This window comes from Alexandromys fortis, unplaced genomic scaffold (assembly GCF_014885135.2).
Source record: "Alexandromys fortis isolate MF-2015 unplaced genomic scaffold, M_Fortis_MF-2015_v1.1 scaffold_87, whole genome shotgun sequence".
Classification (NCBI taxonomy): domain Eukaryota; kingdom Metazoa; phylum Chordata; class Mammalia; order Rodentia; family Cricetidae; genus Alexandromys; species Alexandromys fortis.
Window position 1 is genome coordinate 4515433 of NW_026067971.1, and position 23544 is coordinate 4538976.

Sequence of the window (23544 nt, forward strand, 5' to 3'; positions counted from 1 at the left end):
AAAATTCTGGCTTGGCAGTGTGTGTTTACCTCTCCAGTGCTGGGAAGGTGTTTGCAGAGGGATCCTTGGGGCTTGTGAGTCAAGTCAATCAAGCTTAGACAGAGAGCTTGTCTCAAAAACAAGGTGGAGAGTGAGAGAGGAACACTTCTGATGCTGACTTCAAGGCGCCACAAGCACCTACACACATGTGCACTTGTGCACACATGTGCACAAACGGACATGCACACACAAAGACTAATGCATACACACAATATAAAATCTTTGGGGGATGCGCTGCCCTTGATCTCCCATTGTGCCTGCTTGTATTTCTGGCATTAGTTCAACAATGGCACACGTGCTCAAACTTAACTAGGGCAGCCTGGCTATCACAGGCGGTCCTTTTAACCACTAGTTACACGTGTTAGAGCCTGACTTTGTGGGGTGAGAGGCAGGCAGTTTTCAGCCCAGACACCAAAGCCTTAGGCCTAGGGAACCATGGACTCAGGTGTACAGTTAGGGTCCCGCGTGCTTGATTTGTTGTCCTTGCTTAAGATACTAGCCATCCTTTGTTGTATGGTCTGTGATGAGTTCAGACTTAGAGGTGTAGTGGGATGGTGGGGAGGGAGGACTTGGCGTTAGGCCTGTAGTGGCTGGCATTGATTGGAACTGACTTGCTGCTGGAGGTGCAAGAACAGAACTTCTGGAGTACAGGTACAGTGTTGACCTGTTTACTAAAACCTTGAAGGCAGGTTGAGCAAGCCAACTGTCAACCACATTCAGAGGGCTGGTTTGTTCCCATGCTTGTTCACTCCCAGTTCAGGAAAACTGTCTCAGTGGATGAACCCCTCATGGTCTTGACTTCCTTGCTCATACTCTCACTCTTTCCACTCTTAAACTGGATCTTGGGAGATCAGCCCAGTGCTCTGATGTGGGTCCTTGGTGTACAGAACTAAACAGAGATTTCTCAAGAGAAGAATTTCAAATGGCCAAAAGATACTTAAGGACATGTTCAACTCCCTAAGCTATCAGGTAATTGGAAATCAAAACAACTCTGAGATACCAACTTACACCTGTCAGAATGGCTAAGATCAAAAACACTAATGATAGCCTATGCTGGATAGGATGTGGAGTAAGGGGAACACACATCCATTGCTGGTGGGAATGCAAACTTGTGCAACCACTTTGGAAATTAGTGTTTTGGTTTCTCAGAAAACTGGGGAACAACCTACCTCAGGATCCAGCAATACCACTCTTGGGAATATATCCAAAAGATGCTCAATAATACTACAAAAGCATTTGTCCAACTATGTTTATAGCAGCAATATTTGTAATAGCCAGAACATGGAAACAACCTAGATGCCCCTCAGGTGAAGAATGGATAAAGAAAGTCTGTCACATCTACACATTAGAGTATTATTCAGCAGTAAAAAAACAATGACATCTTGAATTTTGCATGCAAACGGATGGAATTAGAAAACACTATCCTGAGTGAGGTAACCTGACCCCCCCAAAAAACCAAATATGGTATGTACTCACCTGTAGGGATAGTCCAGCCCCTTAGAGGGCGTGTTCGCCTCGGGCTAATGTTTACATATAAATCTGGCGAGCATGAGCCCCGCTGCTCTCTTCTTTTTTTTGTATCTCCTGCTCATCACTGGATCCCTGGTGCTGTAAGCTATTCCTTTATTAAAATTTGCTGTTTCATATTAAGCTAGCCTGGTTATTACGCTGACTACACTCACCCATTAGTGGATTCTGGCCATAAACAAAGGACATTGAGCCTAGAGAAGCTAAGTAATAAGGTGAATCCGAAGAAAAACATATGTAGACACACCTGGAAATTGGAAACAGACAAGATTGCCTGACAAAATTTGGGAGCAGGGGGGCAGGGGGTAGAAGGAAGGGGAGATGGGGAGGGTTGAGGAGAATTTGAGAAAATGGGATAGTCAAGATGGAGGAAGGACAGATATGAGAGCAAGGAAAGAGATATCTTGATTGAGGGAACCATTATGGGGTTAGCAAGAAACCTGGCTCTAGAAAAATGCTTAGGAATCTACAAGGATGATGCCAGTTAAGACCCTAAGCAATAGAGGAGAGGGTGTCTGAACTGGCCTTACCCTGTAGTCAGACTGATGATTATCTTAACTATCATCATAGAATCTTCGTCCAGCTTTTAATGAAACCAATCCAAGTGAAAAATCTCTGTGGTGCACAAAAGGATTATTCCACAGCAGGTCAAAGCATTTCTAACACTTGGTGTCCACACAGGTTAAAGCATTTAACCTTCTCTCTTGGTGTCCACAGGGGATCAGGCCCAGAATTTCACACACACATAGATTTCTGTGTCACTTAAGTTCCCTATGTAATAATGGCATAGTGTTTGCATACAACCTATGTATCACTGTACCTACTTCAGAATATTTAGAGTAGGTAAAAATTTGTACTGAATTGCTTAAAAAGTAATAACAAGAAGAAAAGCCTTCACGTGTTCAGTGCAAATACAGCACAAATTTGAAACCTGTGATTGGTGGAATCTGTTTGTGGGACATGCAGACACAGACTGTGAAGGACTGGCTACTGTAGTTAAAGAATTAAAAGAAGAGGCAATGACCTCTTCATTTAAAGCCCAGATTCTTAGTTTCCTTTCCTCAGAATAAGCTCATCACGGCACCATGCCACCACACTCCTAAGTGGCTCACTGCTAATTGCTTAAAACACTCACTTCCTCTAAAGCAAGCATACAGCCTCGTCAGCTATCCCTTGTGTTGGTTCCTACAAAAAAAGCCTAATATTTGCTGGGTAAGACTGTGACTGGCAACAAGGAGAGTGTAAACATTATCACTGGGGGAAACTGAGCAAAGGGTATTCAGGTCTCCCCTAATTGGTTCTCACAACTGCTTGTGACTCTGTAATCATCTCAAAGCACAGTGTAGCATTAAAAAGTAATTCTGTCAACTGGAACTGGGGTGCAGTTGAATTAGGATCTCTCTGATGTATTCTTAGAGGGGTCATTTCACCAAACCAAAGGATATTGGAGTACGTAAAATATTGGGTTATATGGTCCACATCTTTTATTTTAAAATGAGGATACAAGATCAAGGGGGAAATATATATATATTTGACATATATTATATATAATATTATGTATATTATATATAATATATGACATATAATATATATACTATTATATAAATACATACACACATATTGCTATCACACACCATGGCTACATATATCATATATAAATCATCTTAAGTAGCAGAAAAGGAAACCTTCACATGTGGGTTTGTTTTGCTTGTTTAGAATTCTCAATAGTTTTATTGTTACTTTACTATTGGAGAAATTCATGTCAAGTCACCAAGCTGACTAGTGATCACGTCAAAGTTCTCTGTACTATACCAACTTTCAAGCTATGCCCACACCTATCCTTTATTCAGAATTAGTATTTTACCACCACCTCCAAGCACACCCAGATTTAAACAAACCTTTTAAAATGTCCTCATTGTGTGTGATGTTCTGCCATAGTCTTTGGGTCTATTCTATTCTTTAATTTTAATATTTTCCTTTTTATTGAAAATAGATTTCTTTCATGCAGTATATTCTGATTGTAATTTTTATTCCCCAACTCTTCCCAGTTTTTTTTCCACCTCCCTCCCTTCCTGGTCCACACCATTTCTGTCTCTCCTTAGAAAACAAACAGGCATATAAGGAAAAATAATAAAACAAAATAGTATAGAAGAAGATACAACAGAAAAACAAGCAAACTGGAATAAATCTAAACAAACAGAAAACAGAGCCAAAGAAAAAGCACAAGAAACACATATAGATACAGACAAGAATGCTATGGAAACACAAAATCAGAAGCCACATTATATTGTCAAAGGAGCTGTAAGAAGAAAAGCTCAGGAAGGCCCTGAGACAACATTATGAGATACAGGCCTTCAAAAACGCCGCTGAGTTTGTTTTGTGGTGGCCTCCTACTGCTGGGCATGGGGCCTGACCTTGAGAGTAGATTGTTTTCCTAGTGAGACTCCCTTAGAGAAAGCTAGTTTTTCATTGGCAGTGGTTATCAACTGGAGATAGCTTCTGGGTTAGGGATGGGGGCATGAGTCCACTTGTCCTTTCAACCCTAGGGGCCATCTGGTGCAGACCTGTCCAGACCTTGTGCGTGCTGCCTCAGTCTCTGTGTGTTCGGAGACTCAGAGCATGCTAGCATTGTTGTTTAGTAAGCCTTGCTTCTATGACATCCTCTATTACCTCTGGTACTTACATTCTCCCCACTTGCTCTTCTGCAGAGTTTCCTGACTCCTGAGGACAGAAATTGGGTGGAGACATGCCATTTAGGGTTGAGTATTTCACGGTTTCTCACTCTCTGTATGTTGTCTGGCTTTGGGGCTCTGTATTAGTTCCACTGTACTTCAGGAGGAAGGTTCTCTGGTGATGGCTGCGCACTGCACAGAACTACGAATGTAACAGAATGTCATTAGGAGTCACTTTGTTGGTATGTTCCGTTAGCAGAATAGAAGTATTTTGTTTTTCCCTAGGTCCATGGGCAAACTAGTCCCAGGTTCTTGATCACCCAAGCAGTGTTGATTGTTGGTTCCATTTTGTGGAGTGCGCCTTAAGTCATCTCAGATCTTGGTTAGTTACTCCCACAGGCTCTGTGCCGCGATTGCCCTAGCATAGCCTGCAGGCAGGATGCTTTTGTAGATAGAAACATTTGTGGCTGGTTGGCATTTTCTTTATATCTTGTAGAACACCTTCAGTACCATGAACACTAGTTCATAGGGGTGAAGGTTCTACTTAGGCATCATCCCAACTGACTTCTTTGTGTAGGTGTTGTCTTCAGTGCTAGGATCTTGTCATCAGTTTGTGGAGAGCCTTGGCAATAGCTTGGGTTATGTGGGGTTTCCAATGGGACCCCTTTAGCCAACAACCTGATTTGAGTTCATCTATTTCCAGTACTGGAAGCTTCATTTGGTGATGAGATATATCCAGTCGGGGCTCCGTTTCTTCCATTATTTGGCAATTTCACTTAGATCAACTTCAAGTATGTGTATATTTAGGAAGCTTTTACTGTATCAGATTTCCAAATGACCCTGCAAAATGGTCATTGGTTTTGACTATCCCCCGCCTGTATTCTCTCCCCTAGCCCATTCTTCCCCCTCCCTCCTTGTTTGAACTTCCTCTTCCAGTTCTTCCCCCTAATCGATCTATAACGAATCTATGTCCGCTTCCTAGGGAGAACCACCTCTCCCACTCCATTCTATTCTTAAAAAATCCACGGAACTTTATTTGATAGTTTATTCATGGCTTGTGACTCAGAAAAACTCAGGATGTTATTTTCCCCTTCGCTTTGTTCCTCTTGGTAATGCTTTGGAGGAGACTTTCTTTTCAGTGCTGTCCAAAAGTCCCCCTCCTTGTTCTGCCAAGATCTTGCATGCCAAACTAAAGGAAACATTGTCCTGGTTAGCTTTGCTTATTTAAATTTATAATGGAGTAAACAGAAGACTCTAACCTGATTTCTCCCATGGCCTTAAGTCATTCAAGGTCCCCTTCCCCCCTCTTCTCTCCCTTTTTCTTCCTGCCCACATTCCCAGGAGGGGGCAAACAGACCCTTCAAATGGAACCCTGTCATTTTCTGAGCTGATGGGTGGTTTTTCAGTTGACGAGACTCCAAGGCCATGTCTATAAGGGGCAAATGTAGACAAGCGGTCGCTGATTTGCATTTGGGTTAAAAACCTTCCCTGGGTGGGTTGCTGTGTGGGAGAAGTTGAGCTCTGTATCATTTATCCTGGCAGTGCTTCACCAGACAGAGTGAGCTTGGGTGGCCCTGCCATTCCTAACTCATTTCCTGGTGGATGTCATGACGTTCCCATAGAGACCATCTGTGTCACCCATCCACAATCTTCCTCGGGTATATAAGTACTCAAGTTCCTGGTCCACAGTGGCATTACTTCTCAATCTCAGACATTCCCTGGGTCTGTTAGTGACGCTTCTGCTCATTGGAGGTATTGACTTAGCTTTTTAGGTTAATGGTGTCACATGTGTTATCTTATTGAATGCTCATAGTAGCCCTGACGATGCCATTGCTAATACTTCATTTTCCATTCAACTAAAGCCTTGGCTGGCTTGCAGGAGGTTTTTGTTCAGTAGGTTCTTTGAAGGGTATGGGAATTAGAATGAGAAGAAAGGACGTGGTAGAGATGAAATTTGCTCTCTGTCTCTGACTCTAACTCTCTGACTATCTCTCTGTCTCTCTTTCTACCTCTATCTCTGTCTCTGTCTCTGTCTCTGTCTCTCTCTCTCTCTCTCTCTCTCTCTCTCTCTCTCTCTCTCTCTCACACACACACACACACACACAGAGTTTCAGTGTCCAAGTCAAGGCTGCCCTGCTTTCATCCTCAAGGATTTGGTCATCTTGGCTCTGTTGTCCTCTGTTGTAGCCCAAATTATGACAAGTGTAAGCGCTAAAATTTTGTCTTTCCTTTGCTCCTTTCAAAATATGGTTGAGTTTGTGTCTGAGATCTGAACTTATTCTGTAATCACAGGATGACTCAGCTTTCCAGTGGAAAATACTTTCTTTCTTGTAGGGCAGTGGTTCTGATGGTTAGTACAACACACACACACACACACACACACACACACACACACACACACCACCTAATCATTTCAAAATGAAATGTCCTAGACATCAGGATTATTTAATACATCAAGAGGCTGGTCTTGAACTCATGACCTTCCTAGTTCAGACTCCTGAGGGCTGATATCACAGGTGTTTGATGTCATACCTTGCCCTGAAGTTATCTTTTTAACATATTTTAGACATAATGGTTTGAATTAAAGTAAGTCATACTATAAAAATGCTAACTGAAGGTATTATAAGGTATATGGAAAAGTAACCTGTATTTTGGTCCACAGATGTAATGTCCATACTGTTAAGTATTTTCTGACCCGGCAACCCTCTCCGCCGATGCAACAATCCAAATTAGACCAAATCAGACCAAATTAGAAGAAGCCCAGTTTTAATGGACACCAGGGCTCCCGGGTGGCTCCTGGAAAAACACGGAGAGGGGGAAAGGAGAACCTGATTGACTATGTGTTCAATCTCTGGGGGGCAGTTTAAATTGCCTGTGGGAGTGGTCTTGATCCTCCCTGGGGAGTGGTCACCATTTGGCGGGCTTTCTCAGAGGTAGAGTTTGGACTGAGGCAATTCCCAGGAGAGGGAGCTTTGACATGGAACTTTCCACCCAATATTCCAAAATGGGTGAAGCCCTCAACTAAACATTCCAGACTCTTTGTATAAAGCGCTGTTAGGGAGCTGAGGTGATGCTTCCAACCAGACACACACTTAGGAAGCCGAAACACAAGAATCTTGAGATGACTGCCAGCCTGGGGTATGTCCTGACTTCTTGGCCAGCCTGGGGTGCATAGTGGAAACTTTGTCTTGAAGAAAAAAGATAATAACCTTAGGAGAAGATTCAATGAGAGGGAACGGTGTTCTCTCAAGCTGAGGGCTCCTTTGTGTTTCTTAACTTCCTCTGGAGATGGGCTGACCTGTGACTAGGTTCAGATCAATGGGATATGGCAAAAGCACTTCTGGACTGATTGCTAAAATCCTTATTATAGCCTTCCATAAGCTGTGTCTTCCTCTCTCCATCTCCTAGACAGATGATGCCAAGTGGCCATGAAGCTGGAAGTTGGTGGAACAAGATGCAAACAGCTGGGCGCTTGAGTCGCTGCCTAGACGGGAGCTGCTTGGCTTGCATTGAATGTTGACATGAGCAACAATAAGCTTGTTGGTGCTAAACCACTAAAAATTGAGGGATTGTTTATTTTGGCTACAAAGTCTATCCTATGTCCATAAATAAATGTTATATTATTATTGTGATGGGAAGTTTTCATTTACTGTAGTAGGAGAGATGAATTGTCACTTAATCCCAGCTGTAACCAACAGCATAACAGGATGAAATATGGAAAATCAGGCCTTTGACTCTTTAAACCAACAACCAAAAACATCTGTGGTATTTAACATGCAAGGAACCAGCTACCTTCCTTTTTTAAATCTAAAAATGGTTTCTGGATTTATTGACTCAAACTTAATCACAAATCAAAAATTTAAATTTCTAGGTTATGAACTCTCTCAATGTCAGAAAGAGACATGATGCCCATGAATTAAATGATTCCTATATGCACAACCACTATGCATTCAATGGGAAAACAGAACGCATAGGATGAAATGGGTGAACAATGATGAAAACCTAAGAATCTGTGGATGCCATTTTTAAAATTTTTTAAGAAGGTAACCATTGAACTGTCCTCTGGCCTTCTTTCCCATGAGTATCTAGTTCTGGCTTTGTCTGCCACTACGATAAAGCCTGATTTCTACTCTATGTATTATGGAGTAGATCAGTGTTTCCCAACTGCCTGCCATGACCCATTTGTGGGTCATAAGACCAGTATTAGGAGGTGAAAACATCACGACCAGAATTGAACAGATGAAGTAGACACTGTCAAAGTGAACAAAGTGGATGCTATTTCTGATGCACAAATATCCATAGTTCTTTCCTGTTGTTGAAATAATCATGTTCTACAGAGTTCAGTGGACTCTGAATCATCGCATGCAGAGAAAGTACAATTAGGTTCATGCTAGTCTCTGCTTGTGACATTACTCATTAACCAATCAAAATGTACACTTGTTCACATGTCTTTCTGTTTGATATGTATGGTTGATCCACCGACACTGAACTCACACCAGGAACTCTGTAACTCATTCATGCCTGAATGAATATTACCTGATACACACACTTCTCTGTACGGCTCATCACAACCTTCTTATGTTTTGAGCCAGGGGACAATACTCTAGTCCTATGCATGCATACTTTTAGACAGTCAACTCACCAAATAAGTTAAACATCCACACCTACCTACGCACACACTTAAAAATGGTACTGAACAGATACAACAAAGGGACAATGGCCCCCAGCCACAAAGCTGAATGAAGTGCTATTCAGGAGTCCTGTGGAGAAACAGTTGTATTAGATAAGGAAAGTATCCACGCAGGAGGTCTGAAGTAATGCTGAGGTTTTCCTCTTGAACTGGGATCATCAGTTTTGGGTAAGCCAATGTCTGGCTGCTGTGTTCGTAAGTACACTCTTGATCGATCAGTGGTAAAATCACAGCCTATACTCAGAGGTTTCCCTAAAAATGTAAGTGTTCAAAACATAGTGATAATGAGGGTTGCATAGAAATGTGTAGACAGCATGTCCATATACATGTAGTATCAGATTGTGGTATAAAACTCTGCCTTAAAAACAAAACAAAGCAAAATCCCATTTCCTATTGCGGTTATGATTTTGATGCATGCTGGGAAAGTACTGTTCCAATTGAGCTAATCCCCAGCCCACCCCAGGCTTATAATTTTTTTAAAAAAATTTATTCTTTCATGTATTACACCCTAACTGCAGTTTCCCCTCCCTTCTTTCCTCCAAGTTCCCCCCCACCTCTTCTCTCCCCCAGATTCACCCCTCTGTTTCCCTTCAGAAAAGGGCAGCCCCCCCAGGGACCTCAACCAAACATGGCATATCAAGTTGCAATAAAACTATACACCTCCCCTCTTATTAAGGCTGGATGGAGGAACCCCCTTGGAGCAATAGGGTCCTAAAAATAGACAAAACAGTCAGACAGCTCCCAGCTCCCGCTGTTAGGAGTCCCATAAGAAGGCCAAGCTACACAGCTGTGACATACATGCAGAGTGCCTAGGTCAGTCCCATGCAGGCTCGCTGGTTGTCTGTTCAGTCTCTGTGAGGCCCTGTGAGCCCAGGTTAGTTGATTCTGGGGTTTTCTTGTGGTGTCCTTTACCCCTCTGGCTTCTACAACCCTTCCTCCCCATTTTCTGCAGAATTCTCTGAGCTCTACCTAATATTTGTGTGTAGGTATCTGTATCTGCTTCCATCTGCTTCTGGATGAAGCTTCTCTGATGACAATTGGGCTAGGCACCAATCTATGAGTGTAGCAGAATATCATTAGAATTATTTCATTGTCTTTATTTTTCCAATGTGTTTGGTTCTATCCTGGGTTTCTGGGCTATCTAGCATCTGGGTCCTGGCCCTCCGAGCAGTATCAGGGGTGGGCTCCCTCTTTTGGCACAGGTCTCAAGCTGGACTAGTCATTGTTTGGTCACTCATACAAGGTCTGCTTCACTTTTACCCCAGCGCATCTTGCAGGAAGGACAAATTGTAGGTCGAAGGTTTTATGGCTGGATTGGTGTTCCAGTCCATCGACTAGAAGTCTTGCCTGGTTTCAGAAGATGGCTGGTTCAAGTTCAGTATCTCTTATTGCTAGGAGTCATAGCTAGGGTCACCCTCATAGATTCCTGGAGTTTCCATTGTGCTAGGTTTCTACCTTACCTCTGAAAGGCTCCCCAATTCCAGTAATCTCTGCCAGTACTATCCCTCCATCCTCCCCCTGCATGGTCCCTCCTGGTTCTTCCAGCTCCATCTGCCCCCAGGCTACCATCTATATCTGTTTGATTTCCTCTTCATCCATGCATCCCCTCTTGACCCCAACCCTGAGCCCCGGTTGAGCTACATCTCCAGCCTACCCTGGGCTTTTGCTTTGTTTTTAAAAAGGAAGTTGGAAAGACACAGCTTTAGTATTTCAGTATCTATCCTACCTTGATAAGTCATTTTTTTTTGTTTAAAATCCATTATGGATTAATGTTTTTCTTTGTGTGTGTGAGGCTGATAATAAAATCTCTTTTCCTTGTTTTGGAAGAAGGATTAAGATCAACAGTGGAAGAAGGATTAAGATAAATTTCCTAATTGTTGCATCAGACCTGATTACATGTTTGTGTTTAGATCATGTACCTTGTTAATGCCAGTTGAGAATCAGCAAGAATACGAGGTTATTTTCTTCTAATATCTTTCATATCAAACATGTTGGAGACTGAGATGTTGTCATTGCTAAAAGCAGAATGATTTGTGGCTTTTAGCTAATATGTACAGTGACGGTTAAGGAAAGAAAAAAATTCTGTACACTGTGTAAAGTCTATCAAATGATAGGTAATCACTACAAATGTCAGGGAGATGGTGGGGATGCAGCTCACGGTAGAGAGCTTACGTAAGACCCTGGGTTCAATTTTATAACTATGAATATTGCATGTGTGTGGCGAGGAAGTGCCAACAATGAGTCCCAGATGGACTTTATGTAAGGGCAAAGACAGGTGGATTTAACCTTAACCTTTGCCCTTCATGGAGCCTAGCATAATTTTTGGCCATGGATTTGCTGACTTAATGATGGTTTGCAAAGTGTGGCCTAGCCAGTCTCAAGGGAGTTCCTCTACAATCTCGAGTAGCTGCCCCTGAGTGTGGGACATCTGACTCTCTGTAGATATGGCACTGTCATTTCTGCAGAGAATAACCACCCAATGACCACCTAAAAGCAGCCTGTGCCTGATGACAGAACCCAGTCCTCAACCACCAAGTATAGCGAATAAAAAGACAAAATGCCCAGGCAAATGTGGGTGGCTTCTAATTGCCTATGCTTATGAACACTGAAGTAAAATCAGCATATTTCCTGAGTCGTATTTACTTTTAAACAATTGTGTGAAATAAACTATAAAGACTGAGTTATGCAAGTTTCCCTTCAGCTCCATTTCCCTAATGATTTGGCTCCCTGTGCAGTTATTGCTTTTGCATAATTCTCCTAGGAAAATCCCTGGCAGTCACAAAGTGTGTTTAATTTGTAGTATAACTTGCTTTCAGCAGTGCCACGGCCAATTCTTCCGTCTACTGAGTATGCGTTAATGAAGATGAACTCTCAATATCAGCATTAGCACTGACCAGGAATCTGCTCAAAGTCAACAGCTCTAGGAGCCCTTCAAATTTGGATTCTTGAAGCACACGAAGTCACATTTCATGGCGTCGCTCGCTTTACTGCTCTTCATGACTCTCCTTGTTTGATCAATGACTTTAAAATGTATCCACCAACCAGAGCTTTGTTGCTACTGTTGTCTTCCAATACAGGGTGGTCTCCAGTGTGAGTCACATGAAGATGTGTGTGTGTGTGTGTGTGTGAGTGTGTGTGTGTGCGTGCACGTGTCCCCTCCCCCCTCACTCACTTTCTCTTTGTATATAATTCTGAGGACACTGTTGTTGGATAGTGCCATGGTGTCTCTGATCTTATGTGTTTCGCACCCCTCAATAGTACCACATAAAAACACGGGCACATCCCTGAGCTACTACACCGAAAGACACCAAATGTGGAGCTCATAAGCTGCAGAAACGGTTCAGGGCTTATCCTGTCCATCCAGGGCTCACGGAAGGATGAGTTCAGACACGTACCTTTTCTTTTCGAGAAGTGCAGCCTGTTTTTTCTGTTTTGTACTCCTTAGTTTATACAACAATGGAGCAGGGACTGAGTCTGGGATGTGTGTGTGTGTGTGTGTGTGTGTATGTATGCATCTTTGCACATCAGGGTAGATACAACATACTTCGCTTTTTGAACAGTTGTTTATAAAATTTAGTGTGAATGCTAAATTAATACATGTTTTAAAAGAAAAAACTTTATGTCACTGTTTAGCTCAGATCAGAAAAGTTTCCTGGCATTACTGTTTATAGAGCCTTTTAAAGATCCCGTAGGCAATGTCAAGCCTGTTGCGTGTGGACAGCTGCTTGAATTACAGCGCATCAACTTTAATATGTACCTCAGGAATGATAGGGGTCTTAAATAGCCGGTCGTATTTACGAGAGAAACCTAGAGTTTTCTTAGATTGCCAACCTTAGCAGGACGAGAACTGCAGGGTGACAGAGTCTAAGTGGCTCTTTTCAGATATATCACGCTGATTATCTATATTTAAGACGCAGAACAGTCTTCCAGGAGCTATTTAATTAAGTGAAAGTTAGTCCTTGTGGAACCGAACAGTTCAGCGAGCAAACAGACACCAGCGAGGCAGGGAGTGGGGCATTATTACAAGCTCGTAGGCCCCGTGACCCACTTTAAACCCCCACATCAGGGATCCTAAACACTGATTGGAGGAGAAAATTATCAAACTGAATTTAAATTTCGGCAGGTACAGAATTGCCATGCAAAAGTCCAGGGCAGTGTAGCCCTCCCAGCCTGGAAAGAGAGATCAGGGAATCTGGATTTCTAAAGTCCCTTTGAAGGCTGTCAAGGTAAGATGGCATCCTCTTGGCAAGAGCTTTCGGCTTCAGGATGAGAGCGACTTGGGTTCAAACTTTTTGTCTCTTAGCTCTTCAAGTCTAGGGCATGTTTGGGAAGAGAGTGGATTACCTGGGGAGGGATGCTCACCCATCTGATGAGATACAGAATCGCCGGAGAGCAGAACTGATTTTTGCCTCCAGACAGTGTTTGAGATATTATTGCTTAATCAAAAAAACCTAAAATGAAAGAGATATTGTAACTGTAATAATCTTAAAAATCAACAACTGTAATGCTTTATGTATAATTCACTATAGCTCTATAACAGCTATTTTTATCCAGAAAAATATACGTAAGAGCTTTAGGTCAAGTCAAAGGCATTTTTCAGCCTCAGCATTGGAATGTAGTGAGTGATGGAATTTAACACAAAAGAACCACATCTGTCTTCCTCTTTGAGAGTGGGATGATGGCTGTGTCCAAACAACAACTCTTCCCGAGAGAAAAGCTGAACTGGGGATTTGATTTAACCGCTGGTCTTTGGCTCCAGGTCTGTCTAGCGCACAGTTAAGCTCTACAGCGAGAAGGGCTATGCTTTCCCAGGGCTCAGTCTCTGGCCGATATTAGTCTTCAGACGCTTGCTAACTAGACTGAGTAAATGATTCTCAGTTGAAATTTAATATCTCAAATCAAAATCAACTTAGTGCCTGAGAAAGTAATTTTCTGGCACTTGATACAAAGATCCTAAAAGCAGACTCTGCTACAATTCTTTGTAGCATACCCACAGATCTGACTTCTGTCCAACTGATTTTTCTGCTTCAGACTTCATGCTGATAGGTTTAGAAAAACAAAGATGTGTTGCCAGGAGGTGGCAAAAACAGAGGTGGAAATTTGATAGTCGTGTGGTCACTTTGAATGGTTTTGATAAAAAAGTTAGCTAACTCAAGTTTTAGATAGCCTTAGACATGTTTTTATTTATCCTTGAGAAATCTGTGCTGTCTGTTTTGATTATATTCCGCCCTCCCCTACTCTTCCCAGATCAACCTCCTTTCTTTACTCGCACAGATGTGTGCCCTTTCTGTAAACAGACAGAAAACATCAAGACCAGTCTTTGATGACCAGATATTCTCAGATGTACACCTCCCATTGGAGCACGGGCACTTACCAGGCCTACAACCTTAGAAAAAAATCACTTTTTTGTTTCCCAACACCTATCAATTGCCAACAGTTCCTTAGCTAGGAACTCCATGCCCTGCTTCCCTCCCCATGCCGGATTTGGTCAGGCTAGTCAGGTCCAGTTCATGTAGGTCATCACACTGCTGGAAGGACAGCTCAAGCCTGCTTTCAGGCATTCCAACAAGGCCCTGATAATTATGTCTTTCCCCCATCTTCTTATTGACATAGTCACATAAACTTGCTAATCTCTACATCTCATTTGATGTGACCATAAATGCAATAACATAAAAGAGGCTCCTCAATCCTAATGAATTGGTCATTTCCATTGGGTCTTCATTGCTGGCCTTGCTTGCCATTGGGTACAAGTATCACATACTGGAGTAGAAAGGTGAGGGAGGGGGCAGCAAGTCTCAGATGGATATATTGATGAACTTACTATCTTTCTTAGACCAGGGACCCTGGGTCATGGGAAGACAGGACCTCTGCAGAGGCATGACTGGGTTTGGACTTGTCTAGGGCAGTCTAAACTTGGTTGATCAGAAGACCTTCACCTCCCTTCACCCCCTGCAAACTCTGTCTCGAGGCATCTTAGCCTTGTTTCAGTCTCTGGAATAATTGAATGAACCCCAGTTCTTCTTAGCACCATTTTGCAGAGGCCCTGGAATTGTGTTCTCACTCCTTTTAAGCAGTGCCAATAATTCATAATATATATATTCATTGAGGTTTTATTGTCATTCACTATGAACCTTGAATTTAATCAAGGCTATTTTATGACATGCAAGATTGCACTCATTAAATCTTGTGGAAGATCATGAAACAGAAGAAAATGATCCTCTCTATAGTAACAATATCATGATGCAAAGAAGTTAACTTTTAGAAAATATGAACCTAAATTTTCAACTCACAAAGTTTTTTGTATTTTTATAGCCTCTATTCTACATATATAAAATATGGATTGACTCTTTGTGAATGTGTGTTGTAACACGGGTGAAAGATTTTGCTCTTAGAAGTCCTCTCGTTCAGTGGGGATGGCAAAGTGACCAGGGAAGTGCCAGGCACTGTTTGTACTCAAGTACGTCTTTCCCAGGAACATTCGCCGGTGTCATTCCTGTACTTTGCACCGGTAGATGATGATAATCAGGGCTATTCCCTGAGCTCCAGGATCTTATGCCAGAGAAGAGGAACAGAGGGGTAGCCAGGCAACTTCCAAACAGTTCTGTGCTGCCAGCGAGCGTGCAGAAGCTGCTGGCTCTGTGCAGCGAGAGCTAGCCACACTCTTGCAAAGCTCAGTGCTGATTCTTCTGCCAGCCCCGGGGATATTCTGAGGTGCAGTGTTATTATTCCAGACTGAAGAAACAGAAGCCCAATAAAGCTATTTAAAGTTCCCAAGCTCTTTCAGCAGATAGCAAGGGAAGAATTTGAATTCAGGGAGTCTAAAACCAAACCCTGTGTTCTTTCTCCTTGCCCAAGCTCCTTCAACTCAGGTATTTCTTCCTCTTACAATATTGATAGCCCAACTCTCTATAGTCAGGTGGGGGATCACAAGTGCTTTGTCATTCAAGTCCACTCATGGGAGAATTAGTTAACATTGCTTAAAGTTAATTCCTAAAAAGAGAGCTGTTGCCCTCATGGATAGCAGCACAGGGCTAACGTCACAGTTATGGACTCACACCTCTATGGCTGTTGTCCCCACTTGTTGACAGAGGTTTCTGTCCTTCCCAGTCCTGCAGCCTTTCAGTTGCAAAGAAACAAACAGAGGTCTACATTAATCATAAACTTGTTGGCCTATTAGCTCAGGCTTCTTAATAACTCTTACATCCTACATTAACCCATAATTCTTGTCTGTGTCAGCCATGTGGCTTGGTACCCTTTATCAACAAGGCATTCTCATCTTGCTTCCTCTGTGTCTGAATGATAACTGCAGATTGACTCTTTCCTCTTCCCAGAATTCTCCTGTTCTGGATGCCCTACCTATACTTCATGTCTGGCTACTGGCCAATCAGTATTTTATTAAAGCAATACAAGACCATTGTCTGACAGCACTCACTGGCATAAAATGTCGGAAGTCATGACAGTGTTGAGCATGCTGAGACCCCCCACATGTCTCCACAACCACCAGGTTTATTCTGCCACCTGGGATGTCTTCTCACCTTAGTTCTCTCTCCTTGTCCCAGGAAACGGCCAATAAAGACTGAAATAACCAACTACTGTGCTTATCATCTTTCACTTTATTTTTTTTGTGTGGTATTCTTTGTTCCAAACAGACACTGACTATTCATAATGAAAATGAAGATAATTATATATATTTGCATTTGGGCAGCTGCATGGGCCATTCCAGTAAGTACTTCTCCATAATCGAGCCTTCTTACTGTATCTTTTAACATGATATTGAAGTGTACATATTTCCTCAAGGTTTTACAGAGAAGTTGAGTCCAAACGCTTAGTTTTGCATCAAAACTATTATGTGATATGGTTTGGGGTCTCAAAAAAAGGCAAACATGTGAACCAATTCATGTTTCCTTTCTTCCAGTTGAAACACATCCCATCAGAAGATGACATACCTTTAAAAATTTAGTCATATTACTTCAATGCCCAGAAGTCATGGAGGCTTTGTCTACTTCTGCTTCGTTCCACGCAGATTTCATTTCAATGTCACCACAACTTATACCATTTGAGAAAAACTGAAGTGAGACCAGGAGGTAAAGGTCAGACTTTTCAACATATGATCACATCAGTATTTTACGTGTGCCCTTTATATGTCTGTGGAAAATCTTGGCAGACGAAGAAGAAAGTCAACCCATTTGTAATTTTATTAGCCAGCCGCCAGGCCTAGCGTTTTCGTATGACTTCACATAACCAGATATGGTATTGTTTCTGTGGCTGAGGGTTTTCGCAAGCACTTCAGGCTGACTTGCAGAGCTAAGTAGAGATTGCTTGATGCTGCTCCAGCAGCTCACACCCACTATTGTTTTAGAGGTTGGGGTCTGACATTGTCTTTGGGGTCGGTAACAGAACAAGGACTCATCTTGTCTTTGTACACATGAGATAAGCGGGCTTGTAATACTCAGTTAAAATGATGACAACATTATAAAAATCCTCATTTGCTCAGCTTGAAATTCTGAATAAGCACCATAATGGGCTGCTTTTCCTACATGCTAGATTATGCTCTGACCTTTGCGTTACATATTTTCTTCATCATAAAACAAGAACCTGTGTAATGCTTATGTTTTTTAACCTCGGCAGCTTCCTCAGATCATACCATTGGAAAGACACATTGTTGAAAAATCTGTGAATGTGTCGTTTTCATCACACTCAGGAACTCCAGCACAGGTAAAGAGATGTAAATATAAATGTTTCTTTCGTTTTCTTCTTTCAACCTACTTTTATACTCTGTGACCTTCCCTAAAATTTTCACCCATTCTTTTTTCCTTTGACTTTATTTGAAAATGATGCTCACAATTGACTTTGAATTGTGTCTCTTTTTCAGAATGAGTTACATGTAAATAACACCACTAAAGAGAGCAGTGACCCCCCTAATGACAGTGAACTAGGAAGACAAGTGTATACCAAGGACACTTACAAAAGAGAAGAGAATGGCTCTGAGTCAACAGACGTAGGAGGGACGAATTCTTCTACACAGACCGTTTTAGCAAACAAGCCGGAGAACATTGCATATGAAAATGAAGACATAGAAACATATGGTCATGATGAGATACATGCAAAAGGAGAGAACAGCACAGCCAATGACATCAGGGGCCAAGCAAGCGTCACTGAAAATGCAGGAGAAGCAAAGGAGGGTAGTGTAAATGGGCAATCCGATCAGGGTAAAAAAATCGGGGGTGCTGGTGATGCGAGTCTGGATGGAGATCCCACCACTGTCCAGGGAAATGGACCTCAAGAAGTTGGCAGCAAGAATAATACAAACCATGAGGTTGGAACCCGTGTGGATGGGGTTGCTATGGATGAAACCATGCCTCAGAGAGAAGAGGAGGGAGGTGGGATCAAGGGGGTTGAGGTAACAGCAAGCACTGAGGGAGAGGCTGGTTTGGATAATTCTGATGGCAGTCCCAGTGGGAATGGGGAGAATGGGGATGAGGACATGGGCTCTGGTGATGATGAGGCTACAGAAGAAGGAGGTAGAAAGGGAGGCCATGATGACAGTGAGGGCCAGGAGGAGCAGTCTCATCAGGGGAAAGATGACAACAGAGGTCAGAGTTCAGTTAGTGGTGAAGATGGTGACTCTAAAGAGAAAGAAGGCTCCCCAAATGGATGTGGAGCAGACGGCGCTGCTAGCAGCGAGGAGAACAAGAACATTGAAGAAGGCAATGGCAGCCAAGCATTGCAGGAAAACCAGAAGCTCAGTCACAAAGGCAACGGAGATCCAGAAGGTGGAATCACTTGCCAGTCAGAAACATGTCCTCTGGGGAAGAGTCAAGACCAGGTCAGCTTTGAAACTGATCCCTTCCTATGGCGGCTTACATTCTCCCCTCCACACTCCAATGGGTGTGCAAGACAACAAACAAACAAATCCAGACAAATCCAAAATAAAACCCCAAACTAACATAAGAAATGTCACAATAAGTGTCTGGGTGCATTTTTTTTTTACCAACATCGAGTATTTTAATGAGAAAGCTAGAGTCCTTATAGACTTTGATGTAGAACAATTTTTAAAAATTCAGAAGTTAGGCCAGGTGGTGGTAACACATCCCCCTAATCCCAGCACTAGTGAAGCAGAATCAGGCAGATCTTTTTGAATTAGAGGCCAGCCTGGTCCATAAGCATTAGTTCCAGGAGAGGCTCCAAAGCTAGAAGTCAAGTCAAATAATAATTCAGTCATGTTTGTGTAAACCATTTTATTATTGTTATATTCATCACACAAAATAATGAGTTTCACTGTGACACTTTCATTATTGTGCACCTGTTTAATCCAAGTTCCCATAAGGTAGAAACCTGGATGGTTATTGCAGGATTCGAACCCTAATACTGACCATCCTCAAGTATTAGATGAGCACATTTTCCCATCACCATTGCACTGGCAGCCAGAGTCCTGGTCTTAAGGCAATTTCCCCAGACAGTTATCCTCGGACCATGGAATTCCACAGGAAATATTTACTAACTACCTATTCTTTTCTCTATTCCATAGGGAACAGAAACTGAAGGTCCCAGCACAGGCAACAAAAGTAACATTACCAAAGAATCTGGGAAACTCGGGGACAATAAAGGCAACAATGGACACCAGGGAATGGAGGAGGACAAGAGGAATAGCCCAAGGCAAGGGCAGTCTGGCCAACCTCAAGGGCCTGCTGAGAAGTCAGACGCCCACAACAAGATGGGACACAGCAAGCTAGGTAGTGGCAGCAACAGCAATGTGCACGACAGCTACGATTTTGATGATGAGTCCATGCAAGGAGACGATCCCAACAGCAGTGACGAGTCAAACGGAAGTGATGATGCTGACTCAGAGAGTGAGAACGAGAGTGGCGGCCATGGAGATGCTTCTCATGACTCTGAGGACTCAAGTGATAACGGCAACGACAGTGACTCAAATGGGGATGATGACAGGAGTGACGATACATCTGATGCTGATGATGGCGATAGTGACAGTGATGGTAACAGCGAGAGCAATGACGAGGATGAGTCAGAAAGCAGTGACAATGACAACGGCAGTGACAGTGAGAGCAAATCAGGCAGCAGTGACAGCAGCGACAGCAGCGACAGCAGCGACAGCAGTGACAGCAGTGACAGCAGTGACAGCAGTGACAGCAGCAGTGATAGCAGTGACAGCAGTGACAGCAGTGATAGCAGTGACAGCAGTGACAGCAGTGACGATAGCAGTGATAGCAGTGACAGCAGTGACAGCAGTGACAGCAGTGACACCAGCAGTGATAGCAGTGACAGCAGCAGTGACAGCAGCAGTGATAGCAGTGACACCAGCAGTGATAGCAGTGACAGCAGTGACAGCAGTGACAGCAGTGACACCAGCAGTGACAGCAGTGATAGCAGTGACAGCAGCAGTGACAGCAGCAGTGATAGCAGTGACAGCAGTGACAGCAGTGACAGCAGTGACAGCAGCAGTGAGAGCAGTGATAGCAGTGAGAGCAGTGACAGCAGTGACAGCAGTGACAGCAGTGATAGCAGTGACAGCAGCAGTGACAGCAGTGACAGCAGTGACAGCAGCAGTGAGAGAAGTGATAGCAGTGATAGCAGTGATAGCAGTGACAGCAGTGACAGCAGTGACAGCAGTGACAGCAGTGATAGCAGTGACAGCAGCAGTGACAGCAGTGACAGCAGTGACAGCAGCAGTGACAGCAGTGACAGCAGTGACAGCAGTGATGATAGCAGTGATAGCAGTGACAGCAGTGACAGCAGTGACAGCAGTGACAGCAGTGACAGCAGTGATAGCAGTGACAGCAGCAGTGACAGCAGTGACAGCAGTGATAGCAGTGATGATAGCAGTGACAGCAGCAGTGACAGCAGTGACAGCAGTGACAGCAGTGACAACAGTGACGATAGCAGTGACAGCAGTGACGATAGCAGTGATAGCAGTGACAGCAGCAGTGACAGCAGTGACAGCAGTGATAGCAGTGATGATAGCAGTGACAGCAGTGACAGCAGTGACAGCAGTGACAGCAGTGACAGCAGTGACAGCAGTGATAGCAGTGACAGCAGTGACAGCAGTGACAGCAGTGACAGCAGTGATAGCAGTGATGATAGCAGTGACAGCAGCAGTGACAGCAGTGACAGCAGTGACAGCAGTGACAACAGTGACGATAGCAGTGACAGCAGTGACGATAGCAGTGATAGCAGTGACAGCAGCAGTGACAGCAGTGACAGCAGTGATAGCAGTGATGATAGCAGTGACAGCAGTGACAGCAGTGACAGCAGTGATAGCAGTGACAGCAGTGACAGCAGTGATAGCAGTGACAGCAGTGACAGCAGTGACAGCAGTGACAGCAGTGATAGCAGTGATAGCAGTGATGATAGCAGTGACAGCAGTGATAGCAGTGACGATAGCAGTGATAGCAGTGACGATAGCAGTGATAGCAGTGACGATAGCAGTGATAGCAGTGACGATAGCAGTGATAGCAGTGACAGCAGTGACAGCAGCAGTGACAGCAGTGACAGCAGCAGTGACAGCAGTGGCAGCAGTGACGATAGCAGCAGTGACAGCGGCAAGAGCAGCAATGGCAGTGACAGCCAGGATAGCACATCTGACAGCAGTGATGATAGTGATAACAAGGCTGGTCACAATGAAAGTGACAGTGACAGTGACAGTGAAGGCAGTGACAGCAACCATTCAACCAGCGATGATTAGGGCAAAGGAAGTCCCATGAGATCCTGTACGTGAACATTTGGTGAGTAATCAAAAGGCAGCAATGACTCCTAACCCACTAGAGACAGGTGAGAAACACAGATTATGTGGAATCCACCGAGATCACAGGGAGTCAAGTTCAACTTGGATACAGAGCCAAGCTCCAGCTCTCTCAGAGACAGTCTGGGCGTACCAACTTTGGTACATGTATGTGAAAATGTATTCATTTTCAGAAAACATTTTTTAAGAGTATAAATCTAAACATAAAATAATTAAACAGAAACTGAAGTCATCGCTGATACGTAGCTTGGATTTGAGTAGCGGGTGCCTTAGAGAGCAGAGCAAGCAAAGTTACAGTCAGCCTGTGACACTGTCTTTGTCCTCCAGTGGTCTCAGTACCAGAGAGCTAGTCTTCATGCTGTGGAGATGAGAGATGCTGACCTGTGACATTCAGCTCAACTACCGTTTCCTTTACATGTTCTAGGGAAAGACATCTGGGACATGAGCAGAATGCTGCAGCAACCGTTGACCCTGTCCAAGGCACTGCGATAATCTTTGTGATGTTAAAATAGCTGATTATGAAAATTCTGAAGAATGAATCACCAAAGAGTTCTGAGGAAGGCTTGAACAAGATCTGACACACGCCATCACATTTCTGCAAGGGGTGGAGATGCAGTACAAAGTCCCTAGCCCCCTGCAGTGCTTGGAGCGGTGTCTCTCTCTCTTCCACCCGCCTCTCTCATATCTTCTGTAAACGAGCAACATAGATGGGTGATTTTAAGAGGCGGGATCATTTTCCGAGTTCTACGTGAACCACTCTGTTATTTGTTATCTACTAGGTTGTCAGTTCAATCAAGAATTGCAAAGGTGTACGAGAACAGAGTGACCTTCTGTGGTCACTAGGGCAGTTTTGAAAGTAAGAGAGGTGATGGGAACGAACCACACCAAGACAGGAGGTGTGAATTAGGATCGCACTAAGGGAACATAAGCCCTAAGCCTAAAGTATATCTTTCAAGATTTGGTGTTGTGCTTTGCAATTTATCTATTTTTCCACATGAGCTGTTATGTCAGATTTGAGTTATAACAAAGCTACTAAGTACATAAAGACTTTAGTTGACTCTACTATTGTTTTAGACAGGTTTTACCCAGAATTCTAGCTTTTTCCTGGGCTCGCTTCCTTCTGCAAGAGTTTCTTAGCTAAGGAATATTGTGAAGGCTTTGAGATGCTGCTGTCTCTAAACCCATTTGTTACTCCTAAGCCTGTAAGGCAGCAGGCTTCTGCTTTGCCATGGCCATGACACAACTCCAGACCTCTTGCCAGAAAATATCAATTTAGGCTTTGACTTCTATTAAACTGCAAACGTGCCTGTATTTGCCTGGTTTAACTTGTGCCTCTGGTACCTGTCACACCTACTCACCAAAGTTGTGATGATGACTAAGCTATGGATAGGAAACTCATTGTAAACTGGACAAGAAATGTAAATGAAGAGATATGAATTTCAGTATTATAATAAACATCTATTTATAAAATTGCTTACAGGAAAAATTCTTCGTTCTACTTAGTTTGAAAATACTTGCCCTCCCTATTATAAAAGCTGGTATATAAGATTATATTTCTTATACATATTAGCCATTCTTATTAAAAATCAGTGTTTGTAAACACAAAATACAAACTTTGCCTTGAATACTATACAAAAGCATACACAGTACTAAATCTTCACAGTTCACCATTCTATTTATTTTCCCCAGAGGCAATTCCTCTTACTAATGTCTTACAAACATTCCAAACATGTTGTATGAATGTTCAAATGACTCTGTGTTGTTCACCATTAAAAATTCTGCAGTCATCTACGACATATGATGCACTCATCTTACACTCTGACTTAGTGATATGCCATGACTATTGGCTCATAGGATGT

At 43.1% G+C, this 23544-nt stretch overlaps 1 protein-coding gene and 1 non-coding gene across 2 annotated transcripts; both read left to right on the top strand.

Annotated features, from left to right (window-relative positions):
• Nucleotides 1-270: 270 nt before the first annotated feature.
• LOC126509762 (small nucleolar RNA SNORA76) lies at nucleotides 271-399 on the top strand. The gene has a single exon (XR_007594250.1). It is a non-coding gene; the product is annotated as a small nucleolar RNA SNORA76 (small nucleolar RNA).
• Nucleotides 400-16593: 16194 nt separating this feature from the next.
• Dspp (dentin sialophosphoprotein) lies at nucleotides 16594-21628 on the top strand. The gene is made up of 6 exons (XM_050155606.1): nucleotides 16594-16650; nucleotides 17557-17643; nucleotides 17801-18754; nucleotides 19457-20187; nucleotides 20335-21394; nucleotides 21569-21628. Exons 1-6 carry the CDS (start codon nucleotides 16594-16596, stop codon nucleotides 21626-21628), a joined length of 2949 nt encoding a protein of 982 aa, XP_050011563.1.
• Nucleotides 21629-23544: the final 1916 nt, after the last annotated feature.

Coding starts and splice junctions, on each gene's coding strand:
- Dspp (XM_050155606.1), top strand. CDS start 16,594: ATGAAAATGAAGATAATTATATATATTTGCATTTGGGCAGCTGCATGG. Junction 16,651..17,556: donor CAGCTGCATGGGCCATTCCA/GTAAGTACTTCT, acceptor TAACCTCGGCAG/CTTCCTCAGATCATACCATT. Junction 18,755..19,456: donor TGGGGAAGAGTCAAGACCAG/GTCAGCTTTGAA, acceptor TCTATTCCATAG/GGAACAGAAACTGAAGGTCC.